This window comes from Schistocerca gregaria, chromosome 6, assembly GCF_023897955.1.
Source record: "Schistocerca gregaria isolate iqSchGreg1 chromosome 6, iqSchGreg1.2, whole genome shotgun sequence".
Lineage (NCBI taxonomy): Eukaryota > Metazoa > Arthropoda > Insecta > Orthoptera > Acrididae > Schistocerca > Schistocerca gregaria.
Genome location: NC_064925.1, coordinates 276,474,969 through 276,502,742, shown reverse-complemented (window position 1 = coordinate 276,502,742; position 27,774 = coordinate 276,474,969). Strand labels below are relative to the sequence as shown.

The 27,774-nt window shown below is 40.7% G+C and overlaps 1 protein-coding gene across 1 annotated transcript in view; it reads left to right on the top strand.

Annotated features, from left to right (window-relative positions):
• The window catches only part of LOC126278850 (uncharacterized), a 445,668-nt gene that overhangs the window by 130,821 nt on the left and 287,073 nt on the right, over window positions 1-27,774 (top strand). Inside the window, exon 13 of the mRNA XM_049979125.1 lies at window positions 15,493-15,717. Coding sequence (XP_049835082.1) covers window positions 15,493-15,717 — 225 coding nt within the window. The remainder of the gene's footprint in view (window positions 1-15,492; window positions 15,718-27,774) is intronic.

Sequence of the window (27,774 nt, the reverse complement as noted above, 5' to 3'; positions counted from 1 at the left end):
GTTCCTTTAGAACATTCCACATGCCATTGCAATGAATATGAAATTTTTTTATCAAATAGGACAGAAAGATATATATAAAGACACAACTACAAGGCCTTACAAGCACTGAATTGTTGGATAACTAACCGGATGAATATATACATATATATGGGAAGGCTGTATCATTATAACCTGATGATTAAATGTGATGACTTCCTTTAATTGCAATCATTTCATTAGTTGATTTCAACATACACATTAGGAAAAAAAATAGGAAATCAGTAGCACCCACTTTATTCACAAGATTCAGAAAGATATTGCTGCAGATATGAAATATTTATTAATTAATTAGGTGACACACTTATGGAATATTTACTCATTTAACAGACCAGATCAAGAACCTGTTAGGTGAAAATCAATGCATAGTGGTAAAGGAAGATGCATCATCAGAAGAGCCATCCAAGTGTAAGAGAAGAGTGCAACAGGCTCTCCTGTTCTTTGTATGAATAAGAAATATTGGGCATATTCCTATCACTAATTTTTGACCATTAATAGCAAGAGTAAAAAAATGATGATATAGATGTACTTTCTATCAATATAATGTTTGCACACCTTCTGTGCTGCTTTATGTAACTAACAAAAATATAATTATTTAGTTGTTGGGTTCATATCTAAAAACAAAGTTGATGTGACTTACCAAACAAAATCACTGGCAGGTCGATAGATACACAAACAAACACAAACATACACACAAAATTCAAGCTTTCACAACCAATGGTTGCTTCTTCAGGAAAGAGGGAAGGAGAGGGAAAGATGAATGGCTTAAGGGAAAAAAAGGACAGGTATACACTCGTACACACACACATATCCATCCGCACAGACACAGACACAAGCCTTTACAAATGTCTGCTTGTGTCTGTGTATGTGCGGATGGATATGTGTGTGTGTGCGAGTGTACACCTGTCCTTTTTTTCCCCCTAAGGGAAGTCTTTCTGCTCCCGGGATTGGAAAGACTCCTTACCCTCTCCCTTAAAACCCACATCCTTTCATCTTTCCCTCTCCTTCCTTCATTCCTGAAGAAGCAACCGTCGGTTGTGAAAGCTAGAAATTGTGTGTGTGTGTTTTATTTATTGTGCCTATCTACTGGCACTTTCCCGCTTGGTAAGTCTTGGAATCTTTGTTTTTAATATAATTATTTAATTGGATAGATAAAAAATCTATTCACCAAGTGGTGGCAGAACACACACATAAAAGATTGTTGTGATTGGCAAGCTTTCAGAGCCAGTGGCTCCTTCTTCAGCCAGAAGGGTTAAAAGGGAAAGGAAGAAGGGTGAAGGAAAAGCACTGGACAGGTCTAGTAAAAGGGGTAGATTATGGGTAAGTCACCCAGAACCACAGGTCAGGGGAGACTTACTGTACATGATGAGAAGGAAAGACTGATTGATGGGGTCTGCATAAGATGAGATTTGAAAACCTGAGAGCTTAAAGGTGGAAGACAGGGTAATATGGAAGAGAGAGAGTACTACTAAAACATAGTGCAGAGGTGATCTATAGAGTGCAGTGACATTCAAGGTGATTTTTGGCCCACTACTGGTTGGTGTGCTAGTTGGAAGGTCACTCTAAACATAAGCCAATTATAAATAAGCAATTCATGATTTATCTATGAGCACCATCAGCAGTACATCATGAGCATGAGTTGCAGTGTTGAAATATGTCACATGTCCTTTCAGAGTAGTGTGAAATGGAAAAATCATGTGAAAGTTTTCCATAAAAGACAAATACGAGGTCATTGGAAGATTCATTGGATAGTGTGCACATAGTGTAAAGGAGGTAATTAGATTGTATGAAAACCATAGAAAGTTCAGTGAACAACTATGTGATTTCTATTGAGTTCCTTAATTCACATAAATTTGCTACAGAGATTCTGAGTAATGCCAGTTAGATATTCAGCCAGAAAGTATTGTGTCTGCTTTTTTAGAACTAATTAATTTTGAGGCCACATCTTCATAGATAATCCTGAGAATAAATCCCCAATCTCCTAATGTGTTTGTTATTCTGACCACAGTTGCATAATGTAAGACATTAGGGTATGGAGTAAGTTTATAGATAACTGTTGTTCCCAAACAGTATCTGCAAAGGGGTGTTAATAGTGCCAACTACTGGTATATGATACCCTGCCCATAAATTGCGTGCCATTATATGGAACTTAAATGTAGAAATTGAATTTATGCTTAGCTAGAATTTGAATGTTGCCATAAGGCATTAATAAAGCAACATTACCAACCTGACCCCATATTTAAAGGAGATAAAAGCACAGTTACAAGATATCAGCACCATCACTTGACCCCACATAAAAATTTCAACTATAATTCTGATAGTACACAGTTATGATGTTCTGAATTATTAACTTTTATGTAAGGCAAATGAAAATTCATGGGGTTTTCTTTGTGTTGTTATTTACACCTTTCAGTTTCATTGCAGATATGGTGGACAATTTCATGAAATATGTGCCAGACATACAGCAAAATAGTTTACTGACATTTGATGCTTCTTTGTGAGTGGATGACTATTGTGATAATGAGGATGCAGTTTTGCCGAGTCACATTTGTCAGACAGCAACACTGATACAAAGGGGCAGGGATCTAAAAATGTGGAATTAAGTGATGGTGGATCCTGCTTTGAAAATGTAAAATCATTGGATACCATTTTGCCCCTGTCTGTAACAGAGGATTACATAAAACAAGATGTTGTCTTTTGAAAAATTAGAAGGAAGGGAAATCTGCCTTTCAGGACACTGAAGGGGAACTTTAAATTATTAAAAAAAAGAAATCTATATATGTTGAGTAAATACTTTGTAAACCAGAGTACAACAGCTGCAAAACTTTTCAAAGTCTGGCCTAGTATGTGTAGATAAATTTAATAACACATACAGAAAAACATGAACAATCCACAATATTAGTGTACAGCAGAGGGATTTCATGCCATGGGAGGTGGGACTTCTTCATCATAAAAAATAATGCCTGTTACAACAACTAAAAAGAAAGGAAACAAGACAACCATACTTACTGCATATGAAGAGTTTGTGGCCAATGCCATATCTGTTATGGAAACAGTTAGAGGCAATAGTTATCACTCTGCTGTACAGTATTTCATATTGGGTGTATGGTGACTGTAGTGGGGTGGAGCAAGTAATAAATAACCAATGCGCAGGAATGTTTAAAAGATGTACATTTCGATGCTCGTAACTGTGTACTATCTGGATTATAGCTTGAATTTTTGCTCGGGGTTGATCACAAGTGTGATTTTTTCTTCATAAAATATGAGGTCTAGTTGGTGATGTATCCTTGTAAGAGTGGCCAGACCCATTTTACACAAATTACTTGTATTCTTCATCTACATATACATCTACATACATACTATGCAGGGCACAAAATGGTGCACGGCAGTGGGTACCTTGTATCACTGCTAGTCATTCCCTTCCCTGTTCCACTCACAAATGGAGCAAAGAAAAAGTTCTTATTTCTCTTGCCTAGTCTTTGCAGTTCTTATGCGAGGTGTTCATTGGTGGCAGTAGACTTATTTTACAGTCAGTCCCAAATATCGCTTCTCTAAACTCTATCACATGTGAATAAGCTAATTTCTCAACAATGTTTCACAGAAAGAACATCATATTCCTCCCAGAGATTCCCATTTCAGTTCACAGACCATTTCGGTATGTTGATAAAACTTACCAGTAAGAAATCTAGCAGCATGCTTTTGAATTGCTCTGATGTCTTCCTTTAATCTGACTTGGTCTGGAACCTGTTATAACCTTTTATCACCAATAATTGCGTGGATATTCAAACACACTCACTTAGAAACAATAGCTGGTTACATGATAAGAACTCAGTATCTCTTATTCGACTGCCGTGCTGTGACATGTGGCCGGTGCCGTTCGTAGCTAGGTGGTGCTCCTGCGTTCAGCCGAGTTGCAGAGCACCTCTATCACCGCTTGCGGCACTGTTAAATGTTGTGGCACTGTCACAACACTTTTCCCCCTTCTTTTTTTTTTTTTAAAAAAAAAAAAAAAAAACACTTCCTTGGAGACATGGACGGTGCGGAGACATCCATGGCCTCTTGTGAAGCCCTAAGAAGATCCCGCAGAGAGACACGAGAGTATGGTCAAAAATGTCCAGGACAGAAGATCGTGTGTGGAACGTGCCTCCTGGATGAGATGATGGGTCAAAACTCTGGAGCAGCATCCATAGGTGTCACGGACCTGGGGGTGTGCTCCAGCGAGATGGGTCCCAGAGAAGGCGGCGTCAAGACTGGGGCCGGTTCCGGCGTACTCGGAAGCGGTAGCGATGTCGGCTGCATCAAAACGTATGGTAGATTGATAGCAGCGACAGGACTGGCTTCTCGGGCTGGTGGAGGTGAAGGAAGGGGTGGTGGCACTGGCATGGCCACCACTCATGGGCGCATCTGGTTGTAATGGCGAAGAACCATGCCATCAGCCGTACGTATTTCACAAAGCTGGCGGCCGCGAAGAGCCTTGACCACCCTCGGAATCCATTTAGGGCAAGATTCATACCCTCGTGCCCACACGTCGGCGCCCACAGAGTATTTTCCGCACTAGGGGACACAGCACAAAGCCTTACAGGGTGAAGGAGGTGTAGTAGAGTGCGCGGTTGGCTGTCATGCAAGAGTTCAGCAGGGCTGCAATCACCCAGAGGCGTGAAGCGATAAGAACTGAGAAGTTGCAGCAGAGCATCATCTGTGGAAAAATCACTGAGGAATTTTTTCATCTGGCTTTTGAAACTGCGGACAAGGTGCTCAACCTCCCCATTCGATTGCGGATGGAAGGGCGGTGCTGTAACATGATGAATCCCTTGTCCAGTACAAAAATCACGGAAGGCCTGTGAAGAGAACTAAGGCCCTTGTCCGCGATGATCGTGAATGGAAGACTTTCTAGTGCAAAGATTTTGGACAAAGCCAGCATCATTGCCACAGTGGTGGGCGATGGACATTGAATAACAAATGGAAACTTTGAGAAGGCGTCAATCAACAGTAGCCAATAAGTGCCGAGGAAGGGGCCGGCAAAGTCAGCGTGCACCCATTCCCATGGCTGCGCCGAATCAAGCCACGGAGAGGGCATTGTACGAGGTGCAGCCAGTTGTTGAGCACACTGACCACATGCAGCAACCATGTGGGCGATGTCCGAATCAATACCGGGCCAGGGACTTAGTCTGAGAAATACCCCAATGGCCTTCATGCAACAGTTTGAAAACATCTTTGCGAAGAGAGGCTGGCACCATGACCCATGGAGATGCGCCATCCATGGCCAGAAGGACAGCACCATCACAAACAGACAGATGAAGGCACAAGGCATGGTAGTTGCGAAGGGGATATGATGCTCGGCCCTTGGTCCTGTCCGGCCAACCCCGTTGAACAAAACCGATCACCTGATGCAGGACCGGGTCCCGCGCAGTAGCCGACGCGACCTGCGAACCGGTAAGTGGAAAACCCTCAACTGCACAACGTTCTTCCTCATCAATGTGGAAACAGAGTAGTTCATCACAATCGAAAACCGGGTTGGGGCCCATTGGCAATCGCAACAATGCGTCAGCATTGGCGCTCCGGGCTGTGGGGCGATAGTAAATCTCTTAGTGAAAACGAGACAACTATAAGGCCCAACGTTGCAAGCGGTGAGCTGCCTTATCTGGAAGCGACGCCGATGGGCTGAATAGAGAGACCAGCGGCTTGTGGTCGGTGATGAGGTCAAACTTAGAACCATACAAAAAAACGCTGTACTTTTTTAGAGCATAAATGATAGTGAGCGCCTCCTTTTCAATTTCAGAGTAATGCCGTTGCACATTGTTGAGGGTCTTGGAAGCATAGGCGATGGGTCGATCCGACCCATCCTCATACCGATGGGCGAGAACAGCCCCTAGGCCATACTGTGACGTGTCAGTCACCAGAACCAAGTGCTGACCCAGACGGAATGTGGCAAGACAAGGCACTGACTGCAAATGAGCCTTCAGGTGGACAAAAGCCTGCTCACACTCGTCAGACCAACAGAAAGGGACGTTTTGCATAACAGCTGATGCAGCGGGTGAACTACCGCCGCCGCGGATGGAATGAATTTGTGATAATAAGCAATCTTGCCTAAAAACGCCTGAAGTTCTTTGACTGTAGACAGCCGGGGTAGAGCATTAATGGCTGCAACGTGCTGACGTAGAGGATGTATACCCTCACGGGACAAGTGGAAACCAAGATACACAATGGAGGGTTGGAAGAACTGTGACTTGTCCAGATTGCACCTCAGCCGAATGCAAAACCCGAAACAGTGAACCCAAATTGCAAAGGTGCTCCTCAATGGAGGCCCCCGTGACCACAATGACATCCAGATAGTTTATGCTGTCAGAAACGGAAGCCATGAGCTGTTCCAAAAACCACTGAAAAATGGCCAGCGTGCTAGCGATGCCAAATGGTAACCACTAGTACTGATACAACCCACAAGGAGTGTTGATGACGAGAAATTCCTTGGAAGAAGCATCCAATGGCAACTGATGGTACGCCTCCGATAAGTCAAGTTTGGAAAAGAACTGGCCTCCAGTGAGCTTGGTAAATAACTCCTCAGGAAGGGGAAGAGGATAAGTGTCAATGAGGCTCTGAGCGTTGATAGTGGCTTTAAAATCACCACACAATTGCAGACTCCTGTATGGTTTAGAAACCACCACGATTGGTGATGCCCATTCACTGGAGGTAACAAGAAAGAGAATCCCTGAACCTGTTAATCTGTTTATCTCAGCTCTGACAGGTGCATGCAACGCCACCAGAATAGGGCATGCCTGGAAAATCTTAGGGCGAGATGTAGGTTTAAGAGAAATGTGGGCTTCAAAATTCTTAGCATGACCCAGACCAGCAGAGAACATGGACGAAAATTCAGAACACAATCCATCCAGCTGTTGATATGGAATATCCTCAGGTATGAGGTGCATATCATCATCAATGGAGAACCCAAACAACTGGAAAGCATCACAACCGAACAGGTTTTCAGTTCCCCTCAAGATCCACCACATAAAACATGAGGGGCCTAGCAACAGACTTGTAGGCCATGGTAGCATCAAACTGGCCAATGATAGGAATTTTCTGTTTATTATAAGTTCTCAGATTTTGCGTAACTGGGGACAAAAGAGGGGAGCCCAACTCCAAATACGTGCGAGTATTAATGAGAGTTACCGCAGAGCCATTGTCCACTTGCATGCGAATGTCTTTATCCAGAACACGAACAGTAACAAACAACTTATTTGTTTGAGAAAGCACACAGTTAACATCCATGTCCAATGCCTCGTCCTCATGGACAGGAACTTTAGGGGACTGACAAACAGATGCAATATGGCCTTTTTTCCTACATGAATTACATGTGGCCCAACGTTTTGGACACACGGCCCTGTCATGCTGTACAAAACAACGTGGACAAGAAAGAAGTGCAGAACGAACCTGCTTCTGTGGTTGCTGTTTTCGCTGCTAGTGTTGCAGCCCAACGCGACGTTGTTTACGTGAGTGAACCGCCACCACATCTTCGTTCTCCTGTGAAACAGGCAAATTGTCCATGTCGAAAGTTGACTGTACAGTGCCTACATCACACCACATGTCTATTTGTGCGCCAGCAGTGTGAGACACTTCAAGGGATTGAGCGATGCTTAGAACTTCCGACAATGATGGGTTTGGCAGTTGTAGGGCACATTGCCGAACTTCTTTATCAGGAGCAAGCTGTAGAATAACATCCCTAAACATTGAATCAGCATAAGACTCATGATGAGTGTCCATGACAAACTGACATTTCCTACTCAGACCATGTAGTTCCGCCGCCCAAGCCCGGTAAGATTGATGGGGCTGTTTATGACACCGGTAGAACACCATGCAGATGGCAACGACGTGGGTGTTTTTTCGGTAATAGTTAGACAATAAGTCACACATTTCTTGGAAGGACAGAGAGGCAGGTTTCTGCAGAGGGGCTAACTGAGATAGCAGCTGATAGATCCATGGGGAAATCCAATAGAAATAATGACTTACACATAGGAGCATCGACAATGCTGAAAGCCAAGAAGTGTCTCATAATCCTCCCAGTCTTCAGCGGTCTCATCGTAATAAGGGAATGGAGGTGGAGAAGACAAAGACAGACAATGAGTAAGCGATGTCAACAATGCCTGAATAGCAGCCGTCAGCTGTGTTTGTTGTTCAGTGTGCACTCGCATAAGCTCTTCCATGTCTGCCCTGTCATGAACATACAAATCTACAACACAGTGAAAATATCTGACCTCGTCGCCAAAAAGTGTTATAACCTTTAATCACCAATAATTGCATGGATATTCAAACACACTCACTTAGAAACAATAGCTGGTTACATGATAACAACTCAGTATCTCTTATTTGACGCTGTGCTGTGACATGCAGCCGGCACCGTTCACAGCTAGATGGCGCTGCCGCACTCAGCCGAGTTGCGGAGTGCCTCTATCGCCATTTGCACGTGCTGTTGTGGCACTGTCACAACAGAACCTAAGCACTCAATCAGTATTCAAGAATTAGTCTTACTAGTATTCTATATGCAATCTCCAGATGCACTACACTTTGCTAGAAATCTACCAGTAAACCAAAGTCAATCATTCACCTTCTCTACAAGTGACTTTGTGTGCTCATTTGATTTCATATTACTTTGCGATATTATGTCTTGATTGTGCCAAGCAGTACAGCACTAATACTGTATTCGAACATTACAGGATTGTTTTTCTACATGTTTAGAGCTAACTGCCATTCATAACACTAAGGAGAAGTTATACGTACATCATCCTTTGTTTTCCCACAGTCACTCAGTGACAATATTTTCCCATACACTGCAGTGTCATCAGCAAAAACAGTAGCAGATTTCTGTTCATCCTGTCTGTCAGATCATTTACATGCATAGAGAATAAGAGCATTGCTATCAGACTTTTCTGAGGCACTTCTGATAATACCTGTGTCTCTGATGAATATTCACTGTCTAGGACAATGTACTGGGTTTTGTTACTTAAAAAGTCTTTGGTTCATACACATATCTGAGAGCCAGTTACATATGCTCAGATCATTAATATTGTCAAGCACTGTGTCAAGTGCTTTTTAGAAATTTATAAATCTGCCTATTCCCCTTCATCCACAGTTTGCAGGATATTGTGTGAGAAAAGGGTAACCTGAGTTTTGTACGACTGACTTTATCTAAGGCCATGCTGATTTATGGAGAGAAACATCCCCATCTCCTGGAAACTACAGGTAGGAATATCAACAATGTAGGAAAAGACAGATTGATACTTATCATCAAGAAGACATGTTAAGTTGCACACAGGCACAATTAAAAGATACTTACGTAAAGCTTTCGGCTACAACCTTCATCATTAAAAGAGACACACACACCATTCATACACACAAGCGGGCACACCTCATGCATGTGACCACCAACACCAACGTCTTGGGTCAGAGTGCAACTATCATGTGTGGTGCAAGCAGCAATCTGGAGGGGGCAGGGAAGGTGGAGGGATAGTAGTGTATGGGTGGAGAGAGACAAATGCTCTCTGGTGGAGTGTGCAGGGACTAGAGTGCCAACAGGTCCAGCATCAGGATGTTGTGGGGCAGGGTGATGGGAAAAAAAGCAATAGAGGAGAGAGGTGGGGAAAGACAGGCAGAAGCATTGACACAGGGCATCAGATAAACAGTGTGTGAGGAAAGAATGGGGAGGAGATGATAGGACAAAGAGGTTGGAAACTGTTGGGTCAAGGGTGTGAGGAAAGAATGGGGAGGAGATGATAGGACAAAGAGGTTGGAAACTGTTGGGTCGAGGGTCTAGGGACAGTATATTACTGTAGGTTGAGGCAGGGATGATTATTAGAATGGAAAATGTACTGTAAGGATAATTCCCATCTGTGCTGTGCAGAAAAGTGGGTTGTGGAGGAAAGGATCCAGAGGGGTCAGGTAGTGGAGCAGCCATTGAAATCAAGTGTGTTATGTTCAGCTGCATCTTGTGCCACATGGTCGTCTACTTTCCTCTTGGCATCAGTTTGGCGGTGGCCATTCATCCTGTTGGGCAGCTAGTTGGTAGACTTACCAGTATAAAAACCTGTTCAATGATTGGACCAGAGCTGGTAAATGAAATGGCTGCTTTAAAAGTTAGCCTGGTCTCTGATGGGGTATGCTGAACCTCTGACAGGACTGGAAAAGGAAGAGCTAAGTGGGTGGATTAGGCAGATTTTGCACCTGGGTCTTCCACAGGGATATGATCCTTGTGGCAAGAGTTTGGGGATTGGGAGTGTCATTGGAATGGAATAGGATGTTGTGGAGATTGGGTGGCTGATGAAACACCACTTTAGGACTTTAGGAGGGGTGGCAAGTATCGTAGGTAGGATGTCCTTCATGTCAGGGCATGATGGTAAGTAATCAAGGCCTTGGTGAGACTCTCAACATACTGAGAGAGGGAATTTTTGTCACTGTAGATACACCATCCCTGGGTGGCAAGTCTGTATGGGAGGAATTTTTTGACATGGTATGAATGACAGCTATCAAAATGCATGTACTGTTGGTGGTTGGTGGGTTTAATGTGGACAGAGGTTCCTTTACAAAGGAAAACCCAGGAGAATTGCTCCAATTTAATCCTCATACCACTGAAAAGATGAATCAAATAAGTATTAGTGTCAGTGGTGTTGAGAAACAGCTGAAATCATAAATTTAACAAAGCTCTAGGGCCTAATGGAATTCCTGTCAAATTCTATACTGAATTTGCAGTTGAGTTAGCCCCTCTTCTCTCTTTCAAGAACCAGCTTAGATCCCTCAAACAAAAAACCATAGCCAGTTCTTGGAAAAAGGTACTAGTCATACCCGTCTACAAGATGGGTAGTAGAAGTGATCCATAAATCTACTGCCCAATAACTTTGAAAACTTCTTGTAAAATCTTAGCACATATTCTGAACTCAAATGTAATGAAGTATCTTGAACACAACGACATCAATCAGTGCCAATCAGCATGGATTTCAAAAACATTGATCATGTGAAACCCAACTCACATGTTTCTCACATGGCAAATGAAAGCTTTGTATCAAGGTAACCAGGTAAATTGTGCTCACTGTTAAAATGATGATCATATTGAGCATCAAGTGAAATTTGTGACTGGACTGAGGACTTTTTGGTAGGAAGGATACAGCATGTAATCTGGGATGGAGAGTCATCGTCAGATGTAGAAGTAACTCCAGATGAGCCCCAGGGAAGTGTGTTGGGACCCTTGCTGTTCATATTGTATATTAATGACCTTGCTGACAATATTAATAGTAAAATCAGCATTTTTGAAGATGATGCCATTATGTGTAATGAAGTAATACCTGAAAGAAGCTGCACAAATATTTAGTCAGATCTTGATAAGATTTCAACGTGTTGCAGAGATTGGCAGTTTGCTCTAAATATTCATAAATGTATAATTCTGTACTTCACAAAACAAAAACATGTAGTATCGTATGTCTATAATATCAATGAGTCACTGTTGGAATCAGCTAACCCATACAAATACCTGGGTGTAATAATTTGTAGTGATGGAAATAGAATGATAACATAGGTTCAGGCATGGGTAAAGCAAGTGGTAGACTTTGGTTTTATGGTAGGATAATGGGGAAGGGCAATCAATCTACAAAGGAGAATAGTGCTCAAGTTTGTGGGACCCATACCAGATAGGATATTGAACACATACAGGAAGAGGTTTGATTAATCCATGGGAGAGTGTCACAGACATACTGAAGGAACTGCCCTTGAAGACTCTTGAAGGCAGATGTAAACTATCCCGAAAAAGTGTGGGGATAGTGGAGAGTCAGTGAAGGAAGTGGTTGGTGTCTTTGACATTGGAGGCTAGATTATGGGCAGTTGGTTGGAGGTGTTGGTTAATGAGGGCTGAAATTCTTGCAGTGGAGGCACAATAACCAGCCACAATGGGGCATCCAGAGTTGTTGGGCTTGTGGATTTGCTTAGAACAGAATGCATGGTGGATCTTTCTATCAGAATTGTTCTGTTGGAACGCCATTACTAGGTGTTGTAGCTCTCCAGGCAGACTGTCAGTATCTGCAATCACATATGCTCTATAAAGAAACATGAGTGTGAAACACATTGCTTACTCTTATAAAACAGAAATAAGGGAGCCATTAGTAGTATCAAAAATGCTCACTTTGTGCTATGCTGCAGAGTGTTTAGGAATTTAATCCAGGATAATGGCACAAAATCAGCTGATCAGCATCTTTATACCCACACATCTCTTCCACTTGTTGGCCAAGCACTGGGGGTGCATTATTCAGACCACAATGATATAGGATTTGTCATCACAATACAATGAAAATAACAGATCATAGACATCTACACAAATTATATAATTGAACTTTAAGAAGATAGGACAGATGGCTGGCCATGGCCTTGATAAAGGAACCAGCCTAGCATTTGTCTGAAGTGATTTAGGAAAACCATGGGAAACCTACATCAGAATGGCTGGACAGAGAAAACTACATCCTCTTGAATGTGGGGTCTGCAACTTAACAGCTGCAGTACCTCATTTGGATGATCTGTTTTATTCAATGTTCATTGAAATAAAGATATCAAACATGGAAACCCCAGGTTGGAGCTGCTGGTGGTAGTGGACATTTGTGCATGAGGTGTGCTCGCTTGTGGGAACATGTTTGTGTCTTTCTGTGCTGATGATAGCTTTGGCTGAAATATACTTGTATAATGTGTAGAAATCTTATAGTTGTGCAGAACTGCAACTCAACAGTTCTTCTTTACAGGAGTAGCAATCTATCCTTTTCCTAATATTAATATGAACATATTTGACTCTTCATCGATGAACACATCAAGTGCCCTCTGGTGACTTCAGAACCATGAACATGTTGATATACCCATTTCACTGACTCCAGTCTGTTCAGAAAACTGACCCCATCTACTCAGGAAACTGACTCTTGATGTTCTTTCCTCAGTCTGCATCCACTCTGATGAGAGAGATGTTGAACTCAGGAGAATGACAATGTACTATACATCTTGGTACATGATTTTGTTGCAGAAGCATTATAATATTGTGAAGGGTCAAAGTGATGCAGTTATATTTTTCATTAGTAACCACAACTCTGAATTCTTTAAGTAATCTTTGACTGTGCAGTATGTATTACTTATAGAAACATTTTAGCTCCCTTTTTAAACATATGTATTTTAGAAAACTTCCTTTGGGAGTTTAATATACAATTTTATTCTCCAATAGAAAATGCTGTAGTGAGTTTTTTGTTTGTTTTTCCTTGGTATACGTAAGCCCAAACTGGCTCTTGTTCCATGATTGTGTATGGAACTATTAATAAAATACTTAATAATGTTTTTCCTGATGTGCACAACATATTGGTAAATGTACTCATTTCATGCAGTAAAGAGACCCAGTTTTTTAAACAGTTCTCTACAGCTATCCTAACTACTAACTGCAGTTTAGAATTTGTATCCATATTTTCCCAGAAAAGAATCTCATAGCTGAAAACTGAGTGTATGTAAGAATAGTATGTTGCCATACCACAAGACGTTGACTGTTACAAACATGTTAGGACCTTATGAGGAAAACATGCAGATTACTTTTTTGCCAGTATGTTAGTGTGCTCATTCCTCATTAACCAACAATCAGTATTTGTCCCTGAAGACCTTGTGCTTGTTATGCCATCTATAAATTTATCACCTATCTTTAATGTGACAAATTTTGTTCCCTCTTTATGTTGAAGTGCACACTATTTATTTTCTTTATTTTCAGTGTTAATTTATTACATATTGCCCAACTGTAAACATCCTTGAGTGTTTCATTCACTTTTTCTAATAGGAGTTCAGATGTTAATTAATTAAATAGCACATAGAAATATAGAAATAGAAATACAGAAGTAGATATCCTCAGTGTCGCAAAGCAGCTTAAATCACTTAACAAATGCAAGGCTTCTGGTCCAGATTATATACCTGTCAGGTTCCTCTCAGAGTATGTTGATACAATACCTTCATATTTGGCAATTATATACAACTGATTTACTCAGAGAAAGATCTGTACCTAAAGACTGAAAAATTGCTGAAGTCACTCCATAACCCAGAAAGGGAAGTAGGAGTAATCCATTGAGTTACAGGCCCATATAATTAACATCAATTTGTAGTAGGATTTTGGAATATATACTGTATTCAAACATTATGAAGTACCTCAAAGAAAACAATTTATTGACACACAGTGAGCACAGATTCAGAAAATATCGTTTTTGCGAAACACAGCTAGCTCTTAATACTTGTGAAATAATGAGTGCTATTGACAAGGGATGTCAAATTGATACCATATTTTTAGATTTCCAGAAGGCTTTCAACACCCTTCCTCACAAGTGTCTTCTAACCAAACTGCATGCCTATGGAATATCACCTCAATTGTGTAACTGGATTCATGATTTTCTGTCAGAAAGGCCACAGTTAGTAGTAATAGAAGGAAAGTCATTGAGTAAAACAGACGTAATATCCAGCATTTCCCAAGGAAGTGTTACAGGTCCTCTATTGTTCCTGATCTATATTAATGATATAGGAGACAATCTTAATAGATGTTTTAGATTGTTTGCAGATGATGCTGTCATTTACTGTCTTGTATCAGATGATCAAAACGACTTACAAAATGATTCAGATAAGATATCTGTATGGTGCAAAAAGTGGCAATTGACCCTGAATAAGGAAAAGTGTTACGTTATTCACATGAGTACTAAAAGAAAACAGCTGAATTTTGATTACACAATAAGTCACACAAATCTGAAGGCTGTAAATTCAACTCAGTACTTAGGGATTACAATTACAAATAACCTAAATTTGAATGATCACATAGATAATGTTGTGGATAGAGCAAACCAAAGACTGCAATCCATTGGCAGAACGCTTAGAAGGTGCAACAGGTCTACAAAAGAGACTGCTTACATCATGCTTGTCCACCCTGTTCTGGAGTATTACTGTGTGATATGGGATCCACATCAGGTGGGAATGACATCAAAAAAGTACAAAGAAGGGCAACTCGTATTGTATTATCCTGAAATAGGAGAGATAGTGCCACAGACATGATATTTGAATTGGAGTGTCAATCATTAAAACAAAGATGTTTTTCATTGCAATGGGATCTTCTCATGAAATTTCAGTCACCAGTTTTCTCCTTCCATTGTGAAAATATTCTGGCACCCACCTACATAGGGAGAAATTATCATCATGATGAAAAAAAAAATCAGGGCTCTCAGAGAAAAATTTGGTAGTGGAACAGTAGAGAGACAGCTTGAAAGTCATTCATTGAACCCTGTGCCAGGCACTTCATTGTGAATAGCAGAGTAATCATGTAGATGTAGACATGGAAAATACAGAGAGAGAGAGAGAGAGAGAGAGAGAGAGAGAGAGAGAGAGAGAGAGAGAGTGTTGCTACTACTCCTATGTGTAATCTTCTTTAATTCTCTCTAGATGGTCCAGGATGTGGACTATATTGTGAAAGTAACTGGTAAAAATGCAGCTGGTGTGGAGGGTCCTGAAATAACTCACACATTACGAATGACCAGTGGCTCTGTAAGTAAGTTGAGCCAAGGAGTTACACCATCACTTTATCTCTCAGCACCTTTGATGTCTTATGCTGATACAGAACTTCTAGTTGAAGCCGAAGTGGCTCCAGATGCTGAATCTGTTCAACAGGTAATGTAAAACAGCCATCACTATTTGCTGAATGTTCATAAATGGTCACAAAAAAGTGATAAGCGATCTTATGTATCTACTGAAATTACAAATTATTGTAACTTGTCACAATTTATTTTATTTCCACTATGTGTTTTGGAGGTTTAAATCACCATCATCAGGTTGATTCATGTCAATTAAGAAGAAACGTTTATCAAGAGCTCCCATTTGCAGACAGCAATGGGGTGGAGGGGTTGGGGGGCAAGAACCCCCTTCCATACCTCACCTCTGCTCTTTGGGCAAGGAAAAAATAAGTGAGTCAGGTTTTTCTTTCAAGAAAATGATTTAAAAGTCTGTATTACATAGGATTTTAACAGTATCAGGATTGGGACTCTATTATGGCTATTTACAAGTCGCCATTTGTCTTCCAAAATATTAAAAATTCTCCAAACTCTCAGGCTTTGGCTTTCCCTATAGACTTTCATAAAGGGCTCTCTTGACACATGTATTGCATGTATGACATTTGGATACCTTTGTCATTGGCCCCATCAATTACAGGCTTTTTTTGCCTGTCATTTTTATATAAAATACCCTTGTATCAGTTCGTTTACTCATTATAAGATGTTCTTTTCCATAAAATAATTTTAGGTTATGATAATTTACTGTTCTGGCAGGCAGTGTTCTTGCCACCCAATTCTACAGTGTTACTTATTATGAGAGGCAGTCAAATGAAAACTGAACACCTGCTACAGTGGGGCCATGGAATGGTTCCATTCAAAAGTAATCACCACACACATTAAGACATTTACTCCACTGGGAGAAGAGATGATCTGTTCCTGTTTCATAGAACTTGGTTAGTGGCTAATGGATCTACAATCTCACCCGCTCCTGCATTTCGTCACCCTACTTAAACTGACATCAACATGAGATTCTTGGGGATGCTAAGGATATGACAATTATCTGGTGATATATCTGAGCTGTACAGAGGATGTTGCATTGTTTCCCAACCATGCTGAAATGTAGACTTCATCCAATGGGCAGCTTGAGAGCAGGCATTATTGTGCAACATGATGATTCTGTCTGACTGCATTCTGACATTCCAAGGGCAAATGGCAGACCCAACATCTCACATCTCCCACAAATTGAAATCCAAAGCTGTTAACACAAGTTCTGGTAAGGTCATCATGACCTTCTTCTACAATTGCAGGGACCCTCTGCTTGTCATGTTTTTTGAGTGTGAATCCACAATAAATATGAAGTGGTATGAAAACACTTCACAGAAACCAGAAACTGTGACTTTCCATAACATTAAAACACTCAGAAATGCTGTAGAATGGTTAAATGATAGCATTCACCGCCAAATTGCCAATTGAATGAACGCTGTGCTTTAGCGATCTGGTTGGGAAAGACTGCAGTACCCTCCATACAGCCTGATCTTTCACCCTGTGATTCTCAGATCTCCGGCAACCTGAAGAAAGACATTCATGGTCATCGATTTCCATCATACAAGGAAGTGCAAGAGTAGGTTTAGTTGTGGATCCATCAGCAACTGACTGCATTGTATGAAACATGAACTTATCATGATGTCTCCCAGTGGGATAACTGCCTTAATGCATGTGATGATTGCTATTGGATGGAACCATTCCATGGTTCCGTTGTGGTGGGTGTTCCATTTTCATTTCTAAGTGGCATGAGCCCATTATATTAAGCACATTTGGTACATAATGTTGAGTTCCAGAATTACATTGACACAATAGTGGGCCTTGTTAGGTCAATAGGCACATAAACAAGTGTGTGTGTGCACATGCTTTAACAGGGCTTCATTGTCTCAATGCTGGGGCCAGAATGGGGTTGGGATTGACTTGAATGGTGCAAGAGGAGCAAATGTTTTACATGTGTATTGGATCTATGAGCTGTGTAAAGGGAGGGCAAAGGCTAGGGAGGGAAAGGGAGAACAAGATAGGTTTACAGCACCAGAGGAAGTTCATCCAGATACTCACAGGAATAGCTGCATGTTGTGTGATTCTTATCATGGAGTAGAGGGTAGAGTAAAGTGGATAAATGAGACCAGTAAGAAGATGAGAATGTAATGGGGTGAAAGGAGCAGGAAAATGTTTGAATACAGGTGCTGAGGGCAAAACAGGACAAGGACTGTCAGAAAGGACAGGATGATAGGAGTGAGTTTTGAAAAAATAGATCCCCCTCCACTCAGTGAAGCTGATGTTACAGGAGTTGCAGCATGACAAATATGATATAAGTGGCATGAGCTACAAAGCATCACTGAAGTAGACCTCACCACGTTAGGCAGTTGGCAGTGGTCATTGAAAAGGGCAGATATCTGATTATTGATATGGTGCTATAAAAAGTCATATTTTAGTTTCAGTGGAGATGAAATTTTGTGTGACTGCTTCCACAGATGGATATGCTTTTGAAGAGATAGGATACATATATTGTAGTACTGGAATAGTATGTGCTGGATGGCTGCATAGGGGTAGGTCTTCCATCTGCATGTTTTGCATAGATGCGATCCATGTTACAAGTGCTTGGGAGCAGGAGTGACACAAGGAATGATCAGGATATTTCATGTGTTTGGTGGATGGCTGATTATCACTTAGAAGAAGATCAGGAGGAACTTTGTGAAGATTATTCCTCATTTCAGTGCAAGATGAAAATAGTTGAAGCCTTAGGGAAGAATAGAGTTCAAATGTTCCAGTTCAGGATGGAATGGTGTAGTGATACAGTTGAACCTTTGTAGTCAATTTGTGAGTATGTCATGAATGCTAATAGCATAGGAGTGTGTGGCACAGGAGAAGAAGAGGTATGGGAGATGGTCCATATCTGAAAGATTGTACAAGATGTAGATTAGATTAGGTTCAGTGTTTCTTCTGCAGACCCTTAGAGAGGAGATCTTGGATCCTCAGTAGGCTACTCACTAATACAGATAGGATTTGTAAATGCTTGATCTTGTATTATACAGCTGAGAAATGTCAACACATACAACAACCAAAAGTTTCACAGGCATGAAGATCTATTGTTTTGTCACAGTTCTCATTGCAGTGCACTGAGGACATTTTTATTCAAAGAAAATTTGTCAGCTAGCGACTTATGCTAAATTACTGTAGGATGTATAATATCATGCAAAGTATTTGCACCCACCAGGGTGGGGAAGTGCATATTGTTAAACAGTTATGGTAATGGAAATCCCTGATGGAAAGTAAATAATTTGAGGAATAAAGGTAATAACTTACTGAATGGAAAATAAGCAAGAATGAGCACTTTGCTAGCTTTGGACAATATTGTCCTGGCTAACTACACTATGCTGGCGCTGCAGCTTGACTAGGGCAAGCTACAGTGCCAGCACAATGTAATCCACCTGGACAATGTAGTCGTGCAGGTGTAGGTGTACTCTATAGCACTAAAAAAGGATTCGTCCAAAAGCTAGCTAAGTTATCGGTCTTTTTTATGTGCCTTTTGACAGCTTATTAGTGAATTAATTATTTGATAATCATAAGCTCAACAGAGAGCACGTTATGCATTCAGTTGTTAAATAAACATATGTGTTTTCTTGAGAGTTATAGATAGCAAGTGAGGGGGAATGCCTAAGACATGACTTCCCACAGTGTGGCCCCTAGCTTTCTCTCAACAAACCAAATTCAGTGAGAGGTCTTGTTTACATCTGTGATTATAATGGTGTCTTACAGTAAGAAAAACACTTGATATACTGCCAGCAGTTGAAGAGGCAAGAGACAGAATGAACATCATGACTACAAATGTCTGTTACAAAATATGTCACCATGACAAGTGTCCTTTGGCTTCCAGTATTTAAGGATGAAACAAAATATACCTTCAAGGAACCATTGCTCAAAAGTGAGTTCTCAGTGAGAGCATAGAAAAAGATAAGCATATTCCCATTTATTTAGTATCTTCATACCAAAATGTATAACAACTTCATGTGATCAATGAAAACAATATTGTAGTATTCACATTAAATGAAGCAGCTAAACAGATCATGATGTGTCCAAATGCTGTCTTATAAGAAAGCTGTAATGTCTGCTGAATAGTGCTTCTTTAAAACTACAGTAATAGTGTGCTGTTTATAAAGAATGCAAAAGTTTTTTTGTTGTATGAGAAACATGTACCTAACAATAATAATTCAATTGACACTTTTAAAAACAAATAATAGACAATAGTGGTTCTTGTCTGTGTTTTGAATTAATAAATTTGCATAAGGGTTGAGTGTAAAGTCAATTATAAATGCTGGGTAAATTGATTTCCATCTATAAATTCGCTAACAATTTTAATAGCTTAAAATGAGAGCATGGAGCATGGAATGTGAAAATAACTGTGTATGACAACGAAAACAATCAATTAGGCACCAAGCAGCAGCTGAACACACAAATAAAAGACTGTTGTGATTGGCAAGCTTTAGGAGCCAGTGGCTCCTTCTTCAGGTAGAAGGGTTAAAGGCAAAGGAAGAAGGGTGAAGGTAAAGGATTGGAGAGGTCTAGAAGAAGGGGTATATTTTAGGAAAGTCACCCAGAATCATGAGTCAGGGGAGATTTACAGTACAGTACTGCATCTGACAAGATTTGAAAACCTGAGATCTTAAAGGTGGAAGAGAGGGTAATATGCAAGATAGAGATTACTGCTAAAACATCATGCACAAGTTAATAGCAGTGAGTAGCTAAGTGCATTGTATGTAACAGAGGTGGGAGGGGGCACTGAAAAAGAGACGGGAAAGACAATGAAAGATGTAGAAAACTAAAAGAGAGTGAAGCAAAGAGTAGTTACAGTGAAGAAAAGCTGAGATAGAAGAAATTAATGTAAATTATGGCCAGGTGGGTGGTGAGAGCCAAGGACATGTCATAGTGCTAGTTCCCACCTGAGAGTTCTAAAAACCTGGTGCCTGGGGGAAGAATCCAAATGGCAAATATGGTGAAACAGGTGCCGAGGTCATGAATGTCATGTTGTAGAGCATGCTCTGCAACAGAATATTGCAAGTTGCCAATATATACCCTCTGCCTATGCCCATTCATCCTAACTCATAATTTGGTGGTATTTATGCTGATGTAGAAGGCTGAACTGTGTTTACATGTCAGTTGGTATATGACAAGTGTCATTTTGCAGGTGGCATTCCTTTTGGTGGTATATGTTTTGCCAGTTACAGGGCTATTATAGGTTGTGGTAGAAGGGTGCACAGGGCAAGTCTTGCAGTGGGGATGGTTACAGGGGTAGGAGCCATAGGGTAGGGAGATGGGTGGAGAAGGAGCATAGAGTCTGCCAGGAATATTGTGGAGATTTGGAGGGCAGTGGAAAGCTATTCTAACTAACTATATAGAAACAGTCTGTTTCAGCATGATTAGACAACAGGGAGGGCTTCATCATAATCTCTGTTCCTCCTGACAGTGAATGAGTTGAGTTCCTTATATAATTTCATAAAGTAAAGCAGGACCAAAGTGATATATAGATGCCTATTCATGAAGATTTTTGTAATAGGTATAACTATGACAACATTTATGAACTCATTCAGCAAATTAGTACATTGACTGCTGTTACTTTGTACAAAATCAGTTTCCACATAAAGCCAAGTACGGAAACACTCGCAGCAAATATATGTAAGGTAGTAAGAACCAGTTTAAGGTACAGTGAATTGCATGGGTATGGTGTAACATAATTTTCATTTTATCACTGTAAATAAAGTAACTTAATAGTGCTTACAAAATTTCATACAAATAATATAGTTTTGCCATAAAACATAGACATTGTATTCCAGGCAGTAATAAAAAATTAAGTTTATTTTATTGATGATATGTCTCGAAACATTCTTTTTTCTTCTACTTTTTTCTGTGTGACTGGTATCTTATTTACTATTAATGAATGAATAATTTTTTCTATACAAGATAGAGATCAGAGACATCTTCCAGTTACTTGAAAATAAAACAGATGTAGATAGACATCTGTTATAACAAAGAAATCTTATTCAGCCATCTAATATTTTTTTTACAAAACTGAATAATAAAAAACTATTTCATTGGATTGATTGACACTTGAAATGCAATTCTTGTATTAAAGAAAATATATGGGCAACCTCCAGTTGTGGAATTGAAAATTTATACTGCATCAGGACTCAATCCTGGATTTGCTGCTTGTCATTAGCAGTTTCCTCAACAATTTTGGATATCCATGCACACTTCACAGCCAGTCCTAAACTCCAGTGTGTCACTGCCCATGTGTCATTAACCTGCTCTTGTACACTTACTGTAATGCCTGTACAGGGGAGACATTTAATCAAAAGTCGCTAGCCTGGTATCAGCAGATAAATATGATATTGCAGTGTTTCCATTTGTAAGAAGTATGATGAAATGTTCCTTCAGATGTGCATACATGCATGCAGTTGTAGCACAGAAGTGCCACCTCTAGATGCAGCATTGGGGCAGAACGAGGCACCATTAGCAACATCATTACCGAGATGTATTGATGAAACCTCGGACACTAGTGCACAATCGCCTGCCTTTCTGGCCTCAGTTCACTGACCACATTTGCTGCCACCTCCTGTGGATCCTGTATCTGCACCTGCAGAGCTTGGATAGTCAGTAAATTATTTGTCGCCATTGGCTACCTTCAACTTCTGCAGCTACTCTCACCTCCACCGCTTACCATTGACCCACATCCAATTGACGTCCTTTACATGTGACTGAAACTGATTTTGATGAATAAAGTAGACAATACAGCAAATTTTGGTAAAATACATTTTTAAGTAATGATTTTCTGCTAACCTTTCTGTTGTTACATACTTTCCCACACACTTAAATTTACAGAGCTACAAAATTTGTCCTTATATAACTCATATCCTTCATTCTACTATGCTTCCATCATATCAAAATGAACTCCAGAAGCATGAACCATCTCTGTCATTTCCTCTAAACTTACCATAACAGATTCCTATCTTGAATACTATGCCACTAGATTCTCAGAGTTCCTCAAGTTTCACAGCATACTTTTGCTTCTTCTTTTGATGCTGCCTGAAAAACAGATGACTGTATCTCAGAATCATTAATTCCTCAATGCAAAGTATTTTGTCTGAAGCATAATTATTGCTCATGATACCATAAAAATGAACTGGTCTAATTTTGCAGTTTTGATCATTGAGTTGTTTGATATATTAAATCATGCCAGTAACAGCTGAAATACACACATCACCTCGGTTCCAAGGGTTCCGAATCCCGTACAGAAAATTGCAGTATAGATCAACATAAACATCATTTCCACCCTTTTTATTGCTCATGAAAACCACATATTGCATGTTTTACCACCATACAATGATACCTTCAAAGGTGGTAGTCCAGATTGCTGTACACACCAGTACCTCTAGCACCCAGTAGCATGATCTCTTGCATGTATTTGTCATGGCATACTGTCCACAAGTTCATCAAGGCACTGTTGGTCCAGATTATCCCACTCCTCAATGGTGATTCGCCATAGATTTCTCAGAGTTGTTGGTGGGTCACATTGTCCATAAACAGCCCTTTTCCATCTATCCCAGGCATGTTCGATGAGGTTCATGTCTGGAGAACATGTTGGCCACTCTAGTCGAGCAATGCAGTTATCCTGAAAGAAGCCATTCTCAAGATGTGCATGATGGGGGTACAAATTGTTGTCCATGAAGGCGAATGCCTCGCCAATGTGCTGCCAATATGGTTGCATTATCATTTGGAGGATGGCATTCATGTATCGTACAGCCATTATGGCGCCTCCCATGACCACCAGAGGTGTACGTTGGCCCCACATAATGCCACCCCAAAACAGCATGGAACCTTCACCTGGCTGCACTTGCTGAACAGTGTGTCTAAGGCTTTCCGCCTGACCGCGTTGCCTACAAACATGTCTCCAACGATTGTCTGGTTGAAGCATATGCCACACTCACCAGAGAAGATAACAGGATGCCAATCCTGAGTGGTCCATTCAGCATGTTGTTGGGCACTTGTGTAATGTGCTGAATGGTGTCATGGTTGCAAAGATGTACCTTGCCATGGACATCAGGAGTGAAGTTGCACATCATGCGGCCTATTGCACACAGTTCGAGTCGTAACATGACATCCTGTGGCTACATGAAAAGCATCATTCAACAGGGTGGCGTTGATGTCAGGATTTCTCTGAGCCATAATCCATAGGCAGTGGTCATCCACTGCAGCTTGCCTGAGCAGGCATTCATCGACAGTTCCTCTCTCACTGTATCTCCTCCTTGTCCGAACAACATCACTTTGGTTTACTCTGAGACACCTGCACACTTCCCTTGTTGAGAGCACTTCCTGGCACCAAGTAACAATCTGGACATGATCGAACCACGGTATTAACCATCAAGGCATGATTGAACTACAGACAACATGAGCCATGTACCTCCTTCCTGGTGGAATGACTGGAACTGATCGGCTGTCGGAGCCCCTCTATCTCATAGGCACTGCTCATACATAGTTGTTTACATCTTTGGGCTGGTTTAGTGATACCTCTGAGCAGTCAAAGGGACTGTGTCTGTGGTACAATACCCATAATCAATGTCTATCTTCAGGAGTTCTATGAACTGAGGTGATGCAAAATGTTTTTTGATGTGTGTATATTCGTGCTTATTACAGATTGCCAGAATATGACAGTGTAAAAGGACTTGTACTCCAGTAATGTTGTATTAATAGAGTACAACATCATCCTATGGACCACAATCCCAGATGATGATGATGATCATGATGATGGTGATGTTTTCTTCTATTGGATAGGTCTATCTCTGCAAGTTCATTAGTATTCAATCCTCCCAACTTTTTGTCATCCTTTTTGTAGCTGTGTATGACACATTTATCTTGATGTTGTCAGTTAACTGAATCTTCTCCTACCTCAGGTCCTCCTTACAGTCACCAGTTCCTCTAGTGAATCCATTATTATACAATCTCTTCTCATTCAGTGCCCAAGCCAATTTCTTTCCATCTTCTTAATTCTTTCCGGTGTTTGTATTTTTTCCTTCACCCTCAAAACAATCAAACATCTGCTTCATGTGGTCCTCCTCAACACAGCATGCCATCTTCCTAGATGCTGACCTCCTCCTCTCTGATGGCTCCATCCGTACCTCCGTCCACATTAAACCCACCAATCAGCAACAGTATCTGCATTTCGGCAGCTGTAATCCCTTTCACACCAAAACATCCCTCCCATACAGCCTGGCCAACCAGGTACAGCATATCTGCATTGACAAAATTTCCCTTGCTCAGTATGCTGAGGGTCTCACTAAGCCCTTCACAGACAGGCACTATCCCCCAGACCAACTCCACAAACAGATGTTCTGTGCACTTTTCCCTCACACCCCAATCCTCCCACCACCTGTGAGAACCAGTCACAAAGAATTGGACTGGTACAACTGTAATACATCTTTTTCCAGGGCTTTGATCACCTATCATTGTGGTCTCAAATGAAGTGCCATCATTCCTGAGATACTTCCCACCCCTCCAAAAGTGGTGATTTGTCACCTGCCTAATCTCCACAACATCCTAGTCCATTGCTATACCACTCCCAATCCTAGCTCCTTGCACAAGTATCATATTCGTGTGGAAGACCCAGGTGCAGAACCTGCTCAATCCCCCCCCCCCCCAGCACTTCCTGTTCCACTACTGCCACAGGTTTGTCTTACCCCATCAGGGGGTCAGGCCACCTTTGAAAGCACCCATGTCATTTACCAGTTCTGTTGCAATCATTGCACAGCTTTTTATGTTGGTATGACCACCAACCTGCTGTCCATGAGGATGAATAGCCACCACCAAACTTTGGCCAAGAGATGTGTGGAATACCCTGTGGCATAACATGCAGCTGAACATAACACACTTGATTCCACTGGCTGTTTCACATTCCAGTACATATGTATTCCCCCCTCACCACCAGCTTTTGTGAACTGTGCAGATGGGAGTTATCCTTACAACACGTTCTCCACTCCTGTAATTATCCTGGACTCATTCTCATCATCTCCCACCTTGTTTATTTGCAGTCTTCTGCTAATGCATCTGCTGATCATTCCTCGCTCCTCTCCTTTTTTGCCTCCCCCCCCCCCCCCCCCCCCTCATCTCCCTGCCCCACAAGCTCATGACACTGTGCCTGTTGGCAGTCTAGTCCCTGCACACTCCACCAGACAGCATTTGTCTCTCTCCCCACCAGTACACCACTGTCCCTTCCCTTCTCCTTCCCCACCCTCTCCAGATAGCTGCTTGCATCCCACATGATGTTACATTCCGGCCCGAGATGCTCTGTCCATTTTGCACCTTCCACTTTTCTCTAGATCCATATCTCAAAAGCCTCTAAGCATTTCTCCTCTCTCCGCCACAGTGTTTATGCTTTGGCACCATACAGGCCAACATTCCATACAAAACACTTCACTAACCTCTTCCTCAGCTGTTTATTTGTTAGCCAACAGAAAAACTTCCATTTCAGTTATATCTGTAACTGTATACTTCAGGTGGCTCCTCAATCTCCTCATCTACTTCTTTTGTATTTTGGCTTTTGGATATATTAATTTGTTCAACTAATAATGTAACAAATTCTTGAGAAGCAAGAGGGTTGGGGGGTGCACCAAGTGCATTGATGACAAAATATTTCAACTGATAATTCAATTCAAGTCACAATTTCCACAGCACTTTCTCACAGAGCAAAACGACTGATCAATCTTAAGCAGTTTTACTCCATGTATCACAGTTATGTGTAGTACCCTGGTATTGGTCCAGTCTGATCACCTACTTCATTTTATTCTCTGTAATCACTGTCTGATTCCTCAGTAGAATGCTGATTTGAAGGTGGTGCATAGACACTTACACCACCTGAAAATTAGCCCACAAACTTGCCCCATTCTCATTTGTTAATGTTGCCTAGCTATTCAAATTCTACATCACTCAGCTTCCCCTTAATACTAATCATTTTATGAGGAAAATTAACCACAGTTAACTATCATCATCAGTGAACTATCTAAAAAAAGAATAGAATGGCTATTAATGCAATACAAGAAACATATTGGCTACATTATAAACATACTTACAAATATGCAAGCTGATATCAGATTGTTGACAATGAGTTATCTCATTACTGCCATCTGAGCAGAATATGCTGCTCTGTACTACAAGATTACTTGCAGATGTTGCATGTGCAGTTTGCCCTTTTTGGCCATGACAGTCAGCATGTTAAACAAAGTTATAGGGAGAATGAAGTATATACCATGAAAACAGTATGATCAAATAATATTTGCTGGTACTCCCCAATACATTTTCTATTGAGGTTTGTTCTAGAGAACTCTACACTCTTTTGAAGCAATGTAAATGTCTGCATGCCCATCTCCATATGAAAGATTTAAATCTACTATGAATCACAATATTTCATGTTGCAAAGAGGTTTTAAATACACTGATGCTGAAAGTTTCAAAATGTGATAATAAAGAGTATGATGATTATGCCATGAAAAATGGTTGATCCAGGAATACTTTCTGTTGTTCCTCAAAATGTTTTCTCTTGTATGGTTTGTTCTAAAGAACCTTCTGTATGTCAACATGCACGAGTCTATACCAAGATTTACACCCACTATGAATTAAAAAGTCTTTCATTGATGCAAGGATTGTTTAAATATGCTGGTGCCAAAATTTTCTATTTGCTTCCCACAGAGCTTAAGAGCTAAAGAAACAGAGAGACTGTTAAACTGCTTTTTTTCTCTCCCTGCCAAAGGGCAGTCTTCCTTCTCTGTTAATAAGTTCGCAAATGCAAACTTATAATATACATCATTATTAAAAAAGACTCATCCAACCCCCAACCCAAAAAGTGTAAATATAAGTATTATTGTGATATGGGAATTATAATGTAGTAATTATGTATGTAATTTTTAAATCCATTGTTATATTGATTGATGAGTTTTTGAATCCAACTGTACTAATACCTTGTTTGTAATATACAAGTATATTTAAGGATTAAATCAAGCAGTGGAAAATCCAGAATGGAATGTAACAATATGAAAAGGATAGTTGCTGCTCACTGTATAGAGACGATGGAGAGTTGCAAACAGGCACAACAT